At 37.6% G+C, this 18,667-nt stretch overlaps 2 protein-coding genes across 4 annotated transcripts in view; one reads left to right on the top strand and one right to left on the bottom strand.

Moving 5' to 3' along the window:
- CAV1 (caveolin 1) overlaps positions 1-14,878 on the top strand; it is a 36,188-nt gene extending 21,310 nt beyond the window's left edge. For all 3 annotated transcript variants that reach the window (XM_082692469.1, XM_082692470.1, XM_082692472.1), the window contains exon 3: positions 12,648-14,878. In XM_082692469.1, coding sequence (XP_082548595.1) covers positions 12,648-12,989 — 342 coding nt within the window. In that variant the 3' untranslated portion in view covers positions 12,990-14,878. The remainder of the gene's footprint in view (positions 1-12,647) is intronic.
- The window catches only part of LOC309845795 (uncharacterized protein), a gene marked incomplete at its 5' end in the record, with an annotated part of 286,217 nt that overhangs the window by 158,310 nt on the left and 109,240 nt on the right, over positions 1-18,667 (bottom strand). The window lies entirely within an intron of this gene.

Raw genomic sequence — 18,667 nt, 5'->3', positions numbered from 1 at the left:
TAACCAATGGTCAGTCAAATGGCCCAGGGATCCTGGCTATAGAGGAGCTTGGTTGCTGGGGAATGAGAGTAATGCTGAGCATGGAGGTTTGACAGCAGGACAGCCACATCCTCTGACTTGGATCACTTGCTCTGTCCTGGTGAACGTCATTACTTGCTGAGTCAGGACGGCATGTTCTATCAGTCTGGATGGGAAGCATGGGTGCAGGCAAGAAAGAGCAACCAGAGCGCGTGGATTCAGAAATTCCCGTGTGACTCCGTCTGAATGAGCAGGGTTGCATAAACAGAATGAGAATTTTGGTGTGAGGTTAAAGAGATGTAATAGAGGGTGAAGTGAATGAAGATCTGAGAGACACAAGTCCTGTATTTGGTCCAGTCATGGATTACAACCTCCCTGAGGTTCAGTCTCCTAGTCTGTAAAATAGGGAAGACAACTCCTGCCTTGCCACTCCTCATACACATACAGGATGTGATGTCAACCCAGTGAGGCATATAGTGTTCCAAAACACTATCGTTATTACAAGGTCTCTGTGAAAGTCTGCTGCCTCAGAATATACAGTTGACCCTTGAACTAATGGCACCCTTATGCAGTCAAAAATCCATGTTTAACTTTTGTCTCCCCCAAAACTTAACTACTAAGAGCCTACTGTTGACCAGGAGCTTTACCGATAACACAAGTAGTCGATTAACACATATGTTGATTGTTATATGTATTATGCACTATATTCTTAAAATAAAGTAAGCTAGAGAAAAGACAATGCTATTAAGAAAACCATAAGGGGGGCGCCTGGGTGGCTCAGTGGGTTAAAGCCTCTGCCTTCGGCTCAGGTCATGATCCCAGAGTCTTGGGATCGGGCCCCACATAGGGTTCTCTGCTCGGCAGAGAGCCTGCTTCCTCCTCTCTCTCTGCCTGCCTCTCTGCCTGCTTGTGATCTCTGTCTGTCAAATAAATAAATAAACAAAATCTTAAAAAAAAAAGAAAGAAAACCATAAGGAAGAGAAAACATATTTAAATATATTTACAGTACCGTACTGTATTTATCAGAAAAATCTGTGTATAACTGGGCCCACACAATTCAAACCCATGCTGCTGAAGGGTCAACTGTATCTACCACCCTAATACTCTACCTTTTTCTCCACCTCTTCTTATGCTCCCTCCAGGAAAGTAAACGCAGTCAGCTATATTCATTCTGAACTACAAATTCCTCGTAAGCCTCCTTTCCTGCACTGGGAAAACACACACACATACATACACACACACACACACACACACACACACACCCCAGGAAAACGTTGGGGGGAAAAAAACAAGTTTATTCCCTCGCCCTGTCCATTCCCCACTGGAGTGTTCTGCGGATCCCCTGCTTCCTTTCTGAGAGTTCATCTCACCCTCCTTTTAGGTCAGGATTACGCAATTGTATTCAGATCACTGAGGGCAAAACCCAACCAAGCAAAAGAGTCCTTTAATCAATATTTTCTAAATCATCTCTCCTTAAAGGTGAAGACTTCTGAGCTTGAATTGCCCCTTTCTGTGGTGCCCAAGTCACTTAAACAATAACCAACCCTCCACTTCATTTTGATCAGAATGGTCATGGCATTGTAGGGCTTTGGTAAATAAGAACATCATTTTGAACGGGATACCAAAAAAAAACAGATAAATAAAAATGCACTTGTGGGTACGAGAAGAATCAATGAAACAAGATGGGATTGGGAGGGAGACAAACCATAAGTGACTCTTAATCTCACAAAACAAACTGAGGGTTGCTGGGGGGAGGGGGTTTGGGAGAAGGGGGTGGGATTATGGACATTGGGGAGGGTATGTGCTTTGGTGAGTGCTGTGAAGTGTGTAAACCTGGTGATTCACAGACCTGTACCCCTGGGGATAAAAATATATGTTTATAAAAAATAAAAAATTATATAAAAAAAAATGCACTTGTGATAGCAGGTAGAGAATTCATAGGAGATAATATGATGGTTAGTGAAATGTTATATATATGCCTATATCCTTCTGATGTACATTTATAGCTCCTTTAAAAAAGTATACTTACTGAAGAAATATTTATTTCTAATTAATGTGTGCATAGTACTATTAGGTATCATGGAAGATACCAAGATGGGTGCAACAGACCCAGACCTCCCTTAAGTCCTAGTTTGATCCAGGCATTTATAGTAAAGTGACCTCTTCTTAGTGGGAAAATGAAAGACAACTTTCCATTCTTATTATGAAGATAACCTAGAACTTTACAAGTTTATAAAGAGAAGTAGATGCGTGAAGTTGGGCACTATAAATATGAAGTATCATTATTCTGAGGCTTCTGTAATGTTTGGAAGGCAGAAAGAGGAAGGTCCGTCTAAAGGAAGAGACTCAAGGGTCCCAGCTAGAGCCCAGGTCAGAGATGGCAGATTTCCTCTGAATTCCTCCCCTTGCACCCCAACCCTCTCCTCTCACTCAGAGAGGTAGATAAATACCCCCATTTTATCCTCTTCCAGCTTGAAACCCGCATTAGTAACAGACATCTATCTCCCCTCCTCCCCCAGGAAGCAAACCTGTGTTCTTATGCAAGGTGAAGTTGCCTAGTACCTCCCACCCCAAGGCAGCCCAAATCACCTCAGTGTTCCCGCTCCAGGTTTACATTTTTCTTAGGGCTACGTAGGGATCCTCTGGGAATCCAAGTAATTGCAGGCATTCACACAATCCAGGCCTCCTCTTTTTAGTTGGTGCTGCAAGAACACTGCAGTATTTTCCCTCAGTGGTGCTAATTTGGCCCAGTAAACACATGGGTATTGGCCCTTGCCCCTGAGAAAACACACTGACATTAGGGAAAAGTTCCTGTGTTCTGGTAACATTTAATTGTGCTAGTTCTCAACCCTCTCTACGCCCACACATTCATGCACATTTATTCTGTTGACTTCAAAAGCTACTCAACATGTTGGAAATATGTGTGAGAACAGTGAAGGGAGCTTGCAATTAGTCTAAACTTTCTTTCTGGATGACTGGGTTTGGTACATATGTGAACATTTTAGAAGTACATATTTGATATTTTTAAATATACTTTTGCTTATACTGGGTTTAGAATCGAAAATAAATCAGGATTTCTATTGCCAGTTAGTGTGTTTTCATAATAAATAAGTCATTCATCCTTGTCCAATAATACATATTTAATAGGTTTAAATTAGGAAAAGCTTTTCAGAGGGAATTTCCATTCATTATCCACCAACATCCAGATGCCATCCAGCATATGAGGAGCTTCCAGAGAGAAGCAGGAAGCAAACCAGGGCCTCAAGGCATGGAGGGAAAAGAGTAGCATAGACAAAAAGGAGTTCTTACTAGATCCAAAGGTGCAGGCATAACTCTGATTTAGTCTTTTGCATGAGAAAAGAGGAGAAATCTTGTTAAAAATACAGATTCGGGGCACCTGGGTGGCTCAGTGAGTTAAAGCCTCTGCCTTCAGCTCACGTCATGATCCCAGGGTCGTGGGATCAAGCCCCACATCAGGCTCTCTGCTCAGCAGGGAGCCTGCTTCCTCTTCTCTCTCTGCCTGCCTCTCTGTCTACTTGCGATCTCTGTCTATCAAATAAATAAATAAAATATTTTTAAAAAGTAAAAATAAAAATAAAATAAAAATACAGATTCCCCAGATCCAGAGAATCTGATCTGAGAATAAAATGGGGCTGAGTTTTGCATTTTAACAAGCACCCTCCCCAGCTGATTCCTTTGCCACATGGTCCATTCTGAGAACCCCTAGGAACTGGGACCCCTGTACTAGTTCACTCATAAGTATTAAGTGCAAGAGTCCATAATTGGTGATGGGCCTCCTATATGGAGCTGGCCCTTAGTCTTTGGTAATATTATAAATCCAAGCCACTTTAAGGTAAATGAATGATTGCACCATAAGTAGCCTAAAACTTTTCTAACATTGTGTTTGACGTGAATTGAAGAAAGTTGAAAATGCTCTTTACTTTTCATATATTTCTGAATTTTTCCCCAAGACTGAAGTCTAGGATATTTATTTTGTTGTTGTTGTTGTTGTTTATATAAATTCAATGAATTAACATCTAATATATTCTTAGTTTTTGAGGTAGAGGTCAGTGATTCATCAGTCTTATATTATACCCAGTGCTCATTACATCACATTCCCTCCTTAATGCCCATCACCCAGTCACCCCATCCCATCACCTCCCTCCCCTCCAGCAACTTCAGTTTGTTTCCTATGATTAAGAGTCTCTTATAGTTTGTCTCCCTCTCTGATTTCATCTTATTTTATTTTTCCCTCCCTTTTCCTATGATCTTGTTTTGATCCTCAAATTCCACATGTGAGTGAGATCATAATTGTCTTTCTCTGATTGATTTCACTTAGCATAACACCCTCTAGTTCCATCCATGTCACTGCAAATGGCAATATTTCATCCTTTTGATGGCTGAGTAATATTCCTTTATATACACAACACACCACTTCTTTATCCATTCATCTGTCGATGGACATCTGTGCTCTTTCCTTAGTTTGACTATTGTGGACATTGCTGCTATAAAGTTGGGGTGCACATGACCCTTCAGATCACTATATTTGTATCTTTGGGGTAAATACCCAGTAGTACAATTGCTGGGTCATAGGGTTGCTCTATTTTCAACTTTTGGAGGAAACTCCATACTGTTTTCCAGAGTGGCTGCACCAGCTTGCATTCCCACCAACTGTATAAGAGGGTTCCACTTTCTCGACATTTTTACCAACATCTGTCATCTGACAGGTGTGAGATAGTATCTCATGGTGATTTTGATTTGTATTTCCCTGATGCTGAGTGATGTTGAGTATTTTTTCATGTGTCTACTGGCCGTTTGTACGTCTTCTCTGGAGAAATGTCAGTTCATGTCTTCTGACCATTTCTTGATTGGATTATTTGTTCTTTGGGTTTGAGTTTGATAAGTTCTTTATAGATTTTTGATACTAGCCCTTTATCTGATAAGACATCTGCAAATGTCTTCTCCCATTCTTTTGGTTGTCTTTGGTTTTGTCAACTGTTTCCTTTGCTGTGAGAAATGAAGTCCCAATAGTTCATTTTTGCCTTTGTTTCCCTTGTCCTTGGAGACATGTCCAATAAGAAGTTGTTGTGGCTGAGGTCACAAAGTTTGCTGGCTGTGTTCTCCTCTAGGATTTTGATGGATTCCTGTCTCACACTGAGGTCTTTCATCCATTTTGAGTCTATTTTTGAATATGATGTAAAGAAATGGTCCAGTTTCATTTTTCTGCATGTGGATGTCCAATTTTCCCAATACCATTTGTTGAAGAAACTATCTTTTTTTCCATTGGATATTCTTTCCTGCTTTGTCAAAGATTAGTTGACCATAGATTTGAGGGTCCTATTCTGGGTTCTCTATTCTATTCTACTGATCTATGTGTCTGTTTTTGTGCAGTCCTGAGGATAATAGTTTTGTAATAGAGATTGACCAAGATATTTATATACATCCATTGTATATAATTTTCTATAAATGAGAATTGAATTATCTAACAGAGAAGAGAAATGAAATAGAACACAAGAAAAAAATACCTTGAAAAATACCTTGAAAAAAATACCTTTTTTCAATACCTTGAAAAAAAAAGAAAATAAGAAATGATAATCAAAATAAAGGTGGTTTGTTTGGGGATAGTTTTAATTATTCCTGGTGGCATTAACAATTTACCCCAAAATTCAGTGGCCTGTAACAACAAACGTTTATTATCTTGTGGTATGTCAGAATTCCAAGTGTGGCTTAGCTTAGTAATTCTGGCTCAGGGCCTCTCAAGGCTGCAACCAAGGTATCAGAGCTAGAATCATTTCAAGGCTCAACCGGGAAAGGACCTACTTCCAAGCACACTCACATGGCTGGTAGCAGAATTCAGTTCCTCCCAAGCTGTTGGACCAAGGGCCTCAATTTCTCAATGATTGTTGGCCAGTGCCCTGTCCCGCTCAGTTCCTTATACACAGACCTCTCCATAAGGCAACTCACAATATGGCACTGGCTTCTAGCAGGGTAAGCAAACGTGAGAGTAAGAAAGGAAGCAAGGCAGATGCCACACTCTTTTGTAACCTAATTTTGGAAGTAACACCCCATCACTCTTGCCATGTTTTATTATTTAGAACCACATCTCTAACTCCAGCCCACAGTGAAGGGGAATATAGGAAATAGGGGAGAAGGAATCACTGGGAGCCCTCTTAGATGTTACTTATCACAAATATGTTTGTCTCTTTCATAGTTAATTTATCATCCTAGTTATGCTTTCCTAAAATTAAATGTTAATGTAAAGCAAACATTTTGTGATACAGGTTAGGAGCATATTCTGGGAATAGAGTCTACTAGTGCTAAAAAGATACATTGCTATAGGTAACTGAAAATTTGAATAGCTGTGGCTTAAAAATAAGTGTATATATGTGTTACCCAAGAAGCCCAGAGATGGCCAGCTACTGGCATTGTTTTTATAGGTTGACAATGGCAAAAGCAATATCTTTTATATTCTTGGCCTTTAAAACATGCATGTCACCTCCTTGTCACATGATGACTTCCCTACATCAAGGGATTATGTATTCATAATTAAATTATGTATTCATAATTTAAGCAGGATAAAAGGGAAAAGGGCTAAATCAAGCACCTCTGTCTCTTTTCATAAGGAAGATAAAGTTTTCCTGGAAGTCCCACCCAGCCGACTTCCATTTAGGGAGAACTGAGCCACATGTCTTCCTTAAACAAATCTCTTGCCAAGGAGACTAACACTCTCCTAGCAAGTCTAAACCAACCTAACTTATCTGTGAGATCAAAGGATTATTTCCATTACCTGAATAAATCAGGATTCTGTGGATGCTGGGCAGACAACACACAAGGTTTCAGTAAACACCTTGTATATTGTTAGTTATGTGTTCTATATATCTAATACATTCACAATTTCTACTAAGAGTCTAAAAAGATATTACCACATATAAACAGAATATTCAAGCTTCATATTCTTTGAGATTCTAAATGTACTTTAAATTTTCTACTTCAGAAATAAAATGTCCAGATTTTAGGACAAAAAAATGACCCTGAAAACAAACAAAAAACCCAAAAAACAAAAACAAACAAACAAACAAATGACACTGTATTTTATTAATCCTGTGCACATATAAAAAATGTTTTAAGTATGGTTATGGCATACTTTTAACAAGATGAAACCTTCTTAGATTTATTACCTTAGTAAAGTATTATCAAAACACAAGACATACTGCTTTTCTTGATGTCTGTTGCTAGATTTTTGTTGATTTATGTTTCTGAAATTATAGCATCATAAGTCAATGCTGCATAAAGGAATTTAATGTCATTTATAAAAATCTAGTAATATAAACTGTTGATTCCTTATAAAGCATCTATTAAGACATAGAAATATCACTGAAATACATTCATGCCTTTGATCTTGAGGTCTGCATAAGGATTCTTGCCAGAAGGGCAACTTGTTCCATGGATTACAGAACAGAAAATCAATTCTTGCAGACGCAGGTCAACCTCCTCTGAGGCATCTTATTTTAAGAAAATAAATGACACCTGCGTCTCTTGGTGTTTGTTTTTGTTTTAAATCAAATCTCTAATTCTTCTTCTGCTCCAAATCTAAGTGAGCAGATAAAGTTCCTGTCTAGGTAAGACATACTCATTAAGGAGTAAGAGGAATAAGTTCCTGAAGAAATGGGACTCCAGAGTGATAGTTTTTTTTTTTTTTTTTAATTTATTTTTTATTTTCAGCATAACAGTATTCATTATTTTTCACCACACCCAGTGCTCCATGCAATTCGTGCCCTTTATAATACCCACCACCTAGTACCCCAACCTCCCACCCCCCACCCCTTCAAAACCCTCAGATTGTTTTTCAGAGTCCATAGTCTCTCATGGTTCACCTCCCCTTCCAATTTCCCCCAACTCCCTTCTCCTCTCTAACTCCCCATGTCCTCCATGCTATTTGTTATGCTCCACAAATAAGTGAAACCATATGATAATTGACTCTCTCTGCTTGACTTATTTCACTCAGCATAATAGTTTTAATGAGGGATAAATCAGCCAATGATGGATGTGAACAATGAACACACTGGGGATTGTCAGAGAGAGGCACCATCACTTACTCAGCAATAGCCCTATGGGACCTCTTGAGAGCAAGATGATGTTCAAGTTCCAATGCAAACCTGTCTGTCTTTTGCAGCAGCTACAGCAGTTAGACTGACAGGGGATGTGTAGCAGACAGGCGCAGAAGAGCCCAGTAGAGTTCCTAAGCCTGAATTCTAATCCTGTGTCTGCCATACCTGGGAAGGTACCCTTAGATCCAGTCATCTGACAACCTTGGCCATTAATTTCTAAGGATTCCTTTAGCTTTAAACATCTAAGAAAATGCTGAATCAACTGTGCTTTAGGTGATGGGGAATTCTGACCTAACGCTATATGGAATGACTGATTATCTAGCAGAACTCTGTTGAGTTCAGTGCATTACCGATATATATCAAAATGTGAAATGAAGATTTTTTTTTTTTTTAGAATATTCCTTCCTGTTTTCTTCACCCCAGGTAGATATTCAGAAATGTTCACATTCATACTATAAAAAGGACATTTCTTCTAACCTCAAGTAGAAATAACCTTCAAGTCAATGCCTTAGAAGGTAATGAGAGACTTACAGGAGACCTGAAGATATGATTGGGGTAAATGGAGAAGGGATATGGTAAGAAAGATAAAAGTTCCTAAAGATACAGTGATGAGCAAAGAGCTAGACCTAGGCCTGTGAATCAAGAAGTTAGAGTTCTAATTTCAGCTTTTCCACTGGTTCATTTGGGACCTTGAGAATGTCTGGCCCATTTTAAACCTTCTGTGCCTCAGTTTCCTTCCTCTGCCAGTTAGAGTGAGAGTTCTTGGCTGAGTGCCCAGGATTGTGAGAACACATGGTGCAGAGCCAAGAAAATACAATCAGTACCAAAAATCCAAAACGTCCTAGTTACTAGATGTTCTAACTTAAAATGGAAACCCTATCAACAGTAATTCCTTTAATAATTAAAATGGGAATGTTTTAGGAAGTATATCTATGTGGGTCAAAATTAAGCAAGTATGACTATTATAGGGGTTTATAACCCCAGGTATACAAAAACAAAATGAGCTCACACTTCAGATTGAACAAGTTTCAGCTTTGCCACTTAACATTTGTATAACCTTGAGCAATTTTTTAACTTCAAACACCACCCTCATCTATAAAATAGAAATAATGTCATGCATCTCAGAGAATTGTGGTGAAGATTGTTACAGATGGAAATTAGTTCTTTTGAGCCACTGGTGCTTTGTGGTTGATAGTTTCTATTAAAATTCTCAATTAAAAAGCTTAGTCATCCACAGCAAGGAATTTTTAATGCTACTATTTATTGAGCATTTACTATATTGTAATGCTTTATACCCATGTTAAGCACATTATATAAATTATGTCCTATACTATTCATAAAAACCTACTACTATTACTGTTACAGAAATGGAAGTAGAAAGTAAGCTTTATTTCTGGTTCCAAAGTGTTTCCTTTACATGCCTTACTTTCTTTTGCTCAGCTGCATCTAATGGGCTATACTTTTAGTAATCACTAGCCATCTTAAATTTTCAGGACTAAAACAGCAACCAACTAACTGAATATATTTATGTAACATGTTATTTTCGTCATGTTTTGTCCACCCCTAGAGACCTGCTCTAAATTTACTTGAAGGCAGTTAAGAATTTCCAATATGTTTGTTGAAAAAATGCATTTATAGTTATGCTTAAAAAAATAAAGTTGTTATCAAGAAATCTCACCCACATCCATATGTCCAAAAATCTTCATTAAGGACCAAATTGTATATGTGATATACATAACCTCATTGCAACATTGTCCTTAGAGACCATGTTTTGAGAATTCTTACTATTACAAGAAAAGTAAAATTCAGCAAATTCTTTTTTGTTAATATGGTTTTTCTGAAATAGTAAAATTGTCTTGGAGAAAATTTGAAAAATATTTTTCTAAAGTGATGTGGTATTGAAGAAAGAGTCAGTATCTTTCAGACCAGATTCAAAACTCAAATCCACCTCTTATCTATCTGGACAATTTATTAACATTTCTGAACCTTGAATTTTTCCTGTAAAGTGGGAATAATCTATGAAGAGTTGATGTGAGTTAAATGAGAACAGTGTCTGATCATAATAGCAAGTCAACAAATGTTAGTAACTATCCCTCCCTAGGAAATGCATCTCAAGGCAGGCATAATTCACGTTCTGCTTTGTAAAGAGGTAGGAATACCCTAACTCCAATAATGTGCTCCTTTCCCTTCTTTGATAGTAGACTACCTTTATTTTTTAATAAAAGTGAGGTACCCTCTCCCATTGTGCACTCTGAATGTTCCCATTATAGGGCATTCATGGACCATGACTGCTCTTCTTTTGTCTGCTCTAGTGTATTACTTTTGGCTTCACCAAATATTTTTACAAAATAAGGTCATCTTATAAAAAAAAAAAACACTATTGGGTATCTTGAAATTGGATGAAGAAAAGCCACAGGCTTTTATTCTTAATAGCTTTGGGAAAATACAGTGTCAGTACAAAACCCCATAGTGGACAATTAAGTAAAGTGCACAGAAATATCATTAAAGGATTGATCTGACTTGCCACATATTTCATGCAACCTTTTAAAACACACAAGTAAATGTTTTTCTCTGAGTCTAGATCTAAATAGGCAAAGAAAAGAGTTGGAATGACAATAAATCTGTTTAAAAAATGAAGTTAATTATGTAAATAAAGCATATGTAAATAAAATTACAATCATCATGCAAATGAAACATAATAGCAGAAATACCATTTTTTACATATTACCTTATTAAGGCATTGGACAATAGATCAAGAAACAGAATGTTCTAGAAAATAAACTTTTAATTATTAATAAGCATCATGTACTTTTTCCAAAAGAGGTTTTATTGTGTTGAATCGAAGGTGGCATCCTGGCACTGAGAAGCTCCACAGTCACCCAAGGCTTCATCCCCTAATCCTGAGCTTGCCTGGATTCCTGATGATGTTGGCAGTCATCAACTTGTCTGGATTTCAAACTACATTATATCCCTTCATATAGCTGCCTTTGCCAAGCAGATGAGCTGGTTCTGTCCTACTGTTCTATTGGTAATTTTTTTAATCCCGTGCTTCTGTTGAGATTGTATAAATCCTTCTAGAGAGATAAAAGCTCCTGTGAATTCATTGTTTAGGTAGCAGTTACTGCGTAAGAGAATGCTCTAGGGAAATGTGTCAAGTTTGCATTCTGGTCCCACCATTGCTGTTTGCTTCCTGTTAGCAAGTCACCTTCACCTCTCTGAACGTCTGTATCTTCTTTTGTAAAGGGATAACAACCCACCTTCTCAGATTGGTTTGAAACCCCAGATCATATAGAGACAATGCATGGAGAAGCACTTGGTTACTGTTAACTGCTTTGTACTGCAAATTCATTTATTTGATTACTTCCTTATGGCCACCCAAAGGGACTACTACAGGATTCACTGGTGTGGACCACTGATATTTGTATCTGTCTTTATTCAAAACTTTACTCTGTTCGTTTAATTCAAAAATGATGCTCTCCTTTAACATGTTTTTAACTGCCTTCCTTTCTAACTTCCTTCTTGCTGTTAATGTCACCTCGGCTTTCCTTAGCTAGCAAATCAGAATCTCAAAGCTCATCTTAGGCTTTTCTCTCTCTCTAATCTTGAAGTAACCAAATCCTGTGGGGTCTTCCTTTAACATCCCTGAAATTCATTCTTTCATTTTCTTTTTCCTGGCCACAATTCCAGTTTGGGCCCGGCACCAAACCTGGGATATGTTAACAACAGTCTCTTTGCCTTGAGTTTCTTTTCTCCAGCCTATACACTGCTGTCAAATTCAGCTTGATAAATGACCACATTGAGTGTGGCTGCATTCCCCCACTCTACTATCTTCAATAGACCTTCCACTGTATGCAAAATAAAATTGAGACTGGCTTCAATCAGTCTTACTAGCTGTGCCCACACAGGTCTCGCTGCCTGTGAGACTCACTGTATCACCCTTCCTTGTTCCTGGGATCTTGCTCACACCATTTCCAAAGTACCCTCTTTCTTCTTCTCCAAATCATACCCCATTTTCCAAGCCCTTCCCAAGTTCCACCACCCCATGAAGACTTCTTGAGTCCTCACAGCTCACAGTGATCTAATTTGCTGAAGAAAATCTACCAGTGGAGTGTTCGAAGAGTCAGCAATCAACTATGCACTAACTACCCCTCAACACTGTTTGTGTAGTTGTGTTGGAATACAATTAGCTTAGGTCATGTCATTTACATTTCACTGAGCGCCTCGTCTATTTATCCATGTTGCCAGGTTTTACTTAAATGCAGGAAGTTTAAAGAAACATGTGGAGAACATGTTAGAAATTCTCCTGGATTCCACCCCCAGAGATGCTGTAAGGAAGGTCCAGGTGAAGCCCAAATACCTGTTTCCAGCAAGTTCAGAGTCATGTTGATGCTGCTGAGTACTTTCAAGCATCTCACACAGAACCCGTACATTAAAGCTAATATGTATTTATGGATACTCAGTAGTGTTTTTTTCCTCTTTTCTTCTATTGTAAGCTCACATTCTGTCTCTTCTTCCTTTTAGATTGATTTTGAAGATGTGATAGCAGAACCAGAAGGAACACACAGTTTTGATGGCATCTGGAAGGCCAGCTTCACCACCTTCACTGTGACAAAATACTGGTTTTACCGCTTGCTGTCTGCCCTCTTTGGCATCCCAATGGCACTCATCTGGGGCATTTACTTTGCCATTCTTTCTTTCCTGCACATCTGGGCAGTTGTACCGTGCATTAAGAGTTTCCTGATTGAGATTCAGTGCGTCAGCCGTGTGTATTCCATCTACGTCCACACCTTCTGTGACCCGTTCTTTGAGGCTGTTGGCAAAATATTCAGCAGTATTCGCATCAACATGCAGAAAGAAATATAAATGACATTTTAAGGATAGAAGTATGCCTGATTCTTTTTTTTTTCCTTTCAATTTTCTTGGTGCCAATTTCAAGTTCTAAGTTGCTGGTACAGCAACAGTATATGAATGAATTTTCTTGGTTCAGAACAAAGAAATCACTCAGTTTTCATAACATTATTTGTGTCTTCTGAGCTATTTCATCTATTTTTTTTTTTTGGTGGTCTTGATTTTTTAAACCCATTTAAAATTTTTTTCCTTACATTCTTATTTGCATGTGGACCATTGTTTTATTGGCTGAGATATGGACCTATTGTTGAAAGGTAACTTGAGAGAAATATGAAGAACTGAGGAGGGAAAAAAAAAAAAAAAGAACAAACAACCTCAAGTGCCTATTCTAAAATGTTGATCATTTTATGGTAAGGGAAGAATTCCTGGCTAAGGCCATTAAGTGTACAGGTATGTGGGCAGGTTTTAAGCAAACTCTTCCCCCACCATCTGAAGCATTAATAGACCATTGCCATTCACTTTAATGATCCAACTGGATCTAGTGATCTTTATCAGGTTAGAAAATATAATCTGCACTCACGTATTCCAACTAATGCCTTACACTTCTTGAAATTTTAACCTGTGATTCTTTCTGTGCCTGAATATTTGTTATATAGATAATGAGACCTAAGTGCCTTCCTGTTCTTCACATTTTCCTTTTCAAATAGGGTCCAACTCATCAACTTTCATTAGGTCCAGCAGCCTTCCTGAAGACCAAAATTAGAAAACCCATTCTCCATGCTCCTTTCTAGCTCTCAGAAACAGAGTTGGATGAAGTTCACGTCTGCACTTGATTACGCAGCATCTTTATCTATATCAAGTATGGTGTACATCAACCCCATGAAACAAATTAAGGTGGACAAATGGGACTGAGCCCTCTCTGGGCTGGCAGGAGTGGAAGCCAACTTTCCCTGCCTCTCATCAGCTGAATGAGGTCAGCATGTCTATTCAGCTTCGTTTATTTTCAAGAATAATCACGCTTTCCTGACTCCAAACTAATCCATCACTGGGGTGGTTTAGTGGCTGAACATTGTGTTCCCTTTTCAGCTGATCAGTGGGCCTCCGGGGAAGGGCTCATAAAATGGAGGCCATTGTGAGACTGTCAGAGTTGTTGCAAATGTGACCCCCTTCAAAGTAAAGCACTTGTAACTGTCTGTTATGCTGTGATACACAGCCCCTCCCCCTGCCAGGAGCTTTGGACCTAATCCAAGCATCACTTTGCTCAGAAAGAAGATGGGGAGGAGGCAGTAATAAAAGATTGAGGTAATTTTGCTGGAATAAATTCAAATTCTTCTGAACTCAAACTGAGGAATTTCACCTGTAAACCTGAGTCATACAGAAAGCTGCCTGGTACATCTAAAAGCTTTTTATTCCTCCTGCTCATATTAAGAGTCTGACCTTGGGGACATTACTTTTAACCTTCAGTTATATGCTTTTATTTTTATTTTCATACACCTATTGGAACTCTGCTTGATTTTATTTTTCATCTCTTCTAGATTTCCTGACACTTTAATTATCAACCTGTTACCTACGTTTAAGTTTTGCATTTAAAACAGACACTGGCGTGGACATAGTTTTACTTTTAAACTGTGTACATAACTGAAAATATAGTATATTTGCATACTTCATAAGTGTAAAGATATTTTTATCTTTATATGACAAAAATCACTTGGGAAATTGCTGTGTGATTCAATCTGTAAACTGTGTATCCCAAGACATGTCTGTTCTATTCCCTCATGCAAATCAATTGCTGGTCCAAAAGATTGCTGAAATTTTATACGCTTACTGATATATTTTACACTTTTTTATCTTGCATGTCCTGTAAAGGTTACAACCCTGCACAATAAAAATGTTTAACAGTTCAACAGTCAGCTTCATTATTTTACCCCAGAACTGGTGTGTATGTCAGTGTCTGTGTTTGTGTGTGGTAAGCACGTACATAGTGTGTGTATGCAGTTGTGGGAGGTAATGGTCTTACACTTGTCAGTTATTGCAAAGTGGGATTAGGTGTGATCTTTGTTCTAAGGCCATCACCATGCATGTTACCTCAGATAAAAGTTATAATTAATAAGAATTTATTTAACAGTTTACCCAATGCTTTATTTAAGTTTTTATTTAAATTCCAATAAGTTAATATACAATGTAATTTTAGTTTCAGGTGATTTACACCTGCATATAACACCCAGTGTTAATCACAACAAGTGCACTCCTTAATCTCCATCATCTATTTAATCTATTTCCCCAACCACCCTATGTGTCATCTAATTTGAGCCCCCAACAACTTTGTGTGATGGATATTAATATTCTCATTTGGTAAGGGACACATCCAGGGGCTAATGCTTTGAAATTTGCTATGTCTTAACTGGGATTTTTTTTTTTTTAAGAGGTGTATTTCAGTCACAGTTTATTTTTGGCCTTGGCTAAGCTTACATTCAGAACTTCTGTATTAGTCAGGGTTCTAGAGAGAAGCAGAACCAATAATAAATATATTGATTCTTCATATTTGAAAATATACTGGTATATATAAATAATATTAAAAGCTATATAAAGACATATACATATAGATAAGGAGATTCATTTTAAGAAATTGGTTCACATGATTTATGGGGACTAACAAGTCTTGAATATGCAGGGTGAGTTGACAAGCTGGAGACCCAGGAGAGTGTCAATGGTGTAATTCCTGTTTTAAAGCTGCTGGCAAGCTCAAGACCCAGGAAAAGCTGGTGTTTTAGTTCATGTCCAAAGGCAGTGAAGGAACTAATGTCTCAGTTTGAAGGCAGTCAAACAGGAGGAGGGGAGCCTGCTTCCCCCTCTCTCTCTGCCTGCCTCTCTGCCTACTTGTGATCTCTCTCAAATAACTAAATAAATTATTTTTTTAAAAAATAGTGTCATGAAGAAAGTCACTAAACACATTCTGATATAAATTACAGCATTACCAACAACATACACATCATTTGTTCTTCTCTTCCACTTTATTTCTCCATGATTTTTTCTTCCCATCAAAACTTTCCCTACTGTACCCATTTATACATTTTGATATGAAAAAATATGAGTTTCACCAAGGAAAATTTTAGCAAAAAACTATCATGGATATTTGAAATATGTATTTTTCTTAATTGAATAATAGCAAACACATGTTGACAGTTACTAAGGAAAAAGTTGACTTTCCAGCAGCTGTTGACTTCATCAATTTCACTATGTGATGAGTCACACAAAATTCCACAGAGCTAGGAAGCTACAAGTGAGGAAGAGGGAGTGTGTGTGTGGGTGTGTGTGTGTGTGTGATGAGAGAGGAATAGGGAGACTTGAGACATGGGGAAGCAAATAAAATTAAGTTGAATGAGTGATTTGATGCTACAGAATGTTGAACTGTTTACTCTACACCTAACTAGTACTTCAAAAGAACAACTGAAAAATATATGAAAACTAGCATAAAGTATGAGGTGCTTGCAACAGGTAGAAGGCAATCAAAAAAATAAAAAAGACAACATCTGCCTACCTGAGCCACTTATGAATGGGCAAACACATTTTGGAGCGAAATCTACTCTTCTTCATTTTTTTAAAAGATATTATTTACTTATTTGACAGAGAGAGATCACAAGTAGGCAGAAAAGCAGGCAGAGAGAGAGAGAGAGAGAGAGAGAGGGAAGCAGGCTCCCCACTGAGCAGAGAGCCGACTCGGGACTTGATCCCAGGACCCCGAGATCATGACCTGAGCCTAAGGCAGCAGCTTAACCCATTGAGCCACCCAGGTGCCCCCCCTTCTTCATTTTTATTAATATCTTGCCAACTTTTAATGAGATAGTAACTATTCCAGCCATTAGTCAAAGTCCTTTTTAAGAGGTTATTTCTTTAATCCTTCATCACATTGCATAACCACCTCAAAAAGGTGAGATTTAGTTACCTGCCAACTCTGAATAGAAAGTTCTGTCAACTCTATAACACAAGTGAGCACTGTGAAATGTACAGCACAATGCTCACATTGATGGATGTAATTTGGCTTGATATTGATTTTACATTTTCACAGTGGTTTTCTTCTTTACTTCATTGTTTCTTATATTGACCTCAAAATAAAAATAGCTTCCATATATTGAACATATAAAGTATGCCAAGCAATGTACTAAGCATTTCACAAATGGTACCCCTACAATAGCCATATTGCTTATGTGCTACAATCTAGGTCAAAAGGATACAATTGCTCTGTCTTTGAGATCAGAATATAGAAGCTCATTGGAGTTAAATAACTTACTCAAGGTTACTCAGCAAGTTTAACACCCATGATATTATTTCCAAAGCTCTTCTTTATGTAGAAATCCACTCCATCCTTGGGAGAAATTCAAAAAGTAGAATACCATTTGGCAGTATTACAATAGCATTATGTGTTATTAAGGGGAAAGAAAAAAAGAACACTAAATGGTTAGAAGTCATGAAGATAATGTGTTTCCTAACCCACGATTCTATTCATATAATAGTTCACATTGTTCCTTCAATAGGCATTTATGGAACAACTATTTGGTGAAACAGGGAATAGAAAGATAAGACAAAGAATGGTGAGATGAAGGCCTTTGTCTTCAGGGAATCTCATTAAAAGCAATAATGAAGGAAACTCCAAAATGGAATTAATATTTTGCCATTTTTATGCTAAGAAAATAGCTTTTTTGTAAAAATTAAAATTATTTACAATAAATTTAATAGTTTAATATGATGGCTTTGAAACTGTGCTCTATAGAATCTAGAAGTGTTTGACTGGGTTCTCTAAGATGACAGAGGTTAGTGGTAGAGATGAGAAGAATAACATCCACCACTGTCTTCAGACAGGCAAACTCCTCTGTGATTTCTTTTCACATCAGTTTTTAGCATATTTTGTTTGATAAAATAATCCATCACTAAGAAAATTTGAAAACCATTGAATGACTTGTTGATGAAATAATACATTTTTATATACAAACTTAGATCTTAAATGAAATGATGCTTGCTTTTGTGATTATCACTAAATATGTTCTAATAATATTTTTTGAAGATGCAGGCTCAACTGAGGGGTTGACCAGTCAGAAAATGTCTGTCAAAACCATGAGTACACACCAATTAAATATATGATTGCCTTGCAAACTCTCACACTCTGGTTCTAACAGAAATGAGTAATGATTTGAGTAGGATGACTAGGAAAAAACTAGTAGTGTCATCTATATTCCAGAGGAGAAAATAAATTTAACAGTGAGGTTTTTGGCATTAGAACACATATCTAGGATGATGTCAAATATTGTCCATGCAATTTACAAATAAAATATCAGTCTTCAGTATCTATACTGGACTAGAACAATTTCTTTAGATTTCCTTATTTCAACCTTAAGCAATAATGAATGCAAATAATAAGCCACGCCTGCAACAGAAAAAACTTTGAATTTAGAAGCAGGAACCTATAATCAAATCCTCAATCAATCTTAGAACCAGCTGTGAGTATGGATAAGTCTTATAACTGACTCAACTCTCGAGCTAGAAGCTTTGTTGTTTCCTACTTTATTAGACTATAATGCAAATAAAAATGTGAAAATGACTAAAACAGACCCAGATCTCATGGAAATTAGAAAGTTTCAGGCAACCCCTCATTCCATTATCTTATTTCATTCTTTCTAGTGCCTCAGGGTCATCTACCT

This window comes from Mustela nivalis, assembly GCF_964662115.1.
Source record: "Mustela nivalis genome assembly, chromosome: 12".
In the NCBI taxonomy this organism is placed as follows: Eukaryota; Metazoa; Chordata; class Mammalia; order Carnivora; family Mustelidae; genus Mustela; species Mustela nivalis.
This window is presented reverse-complemented; position numbering and strand designations above follow the sequence as displayed.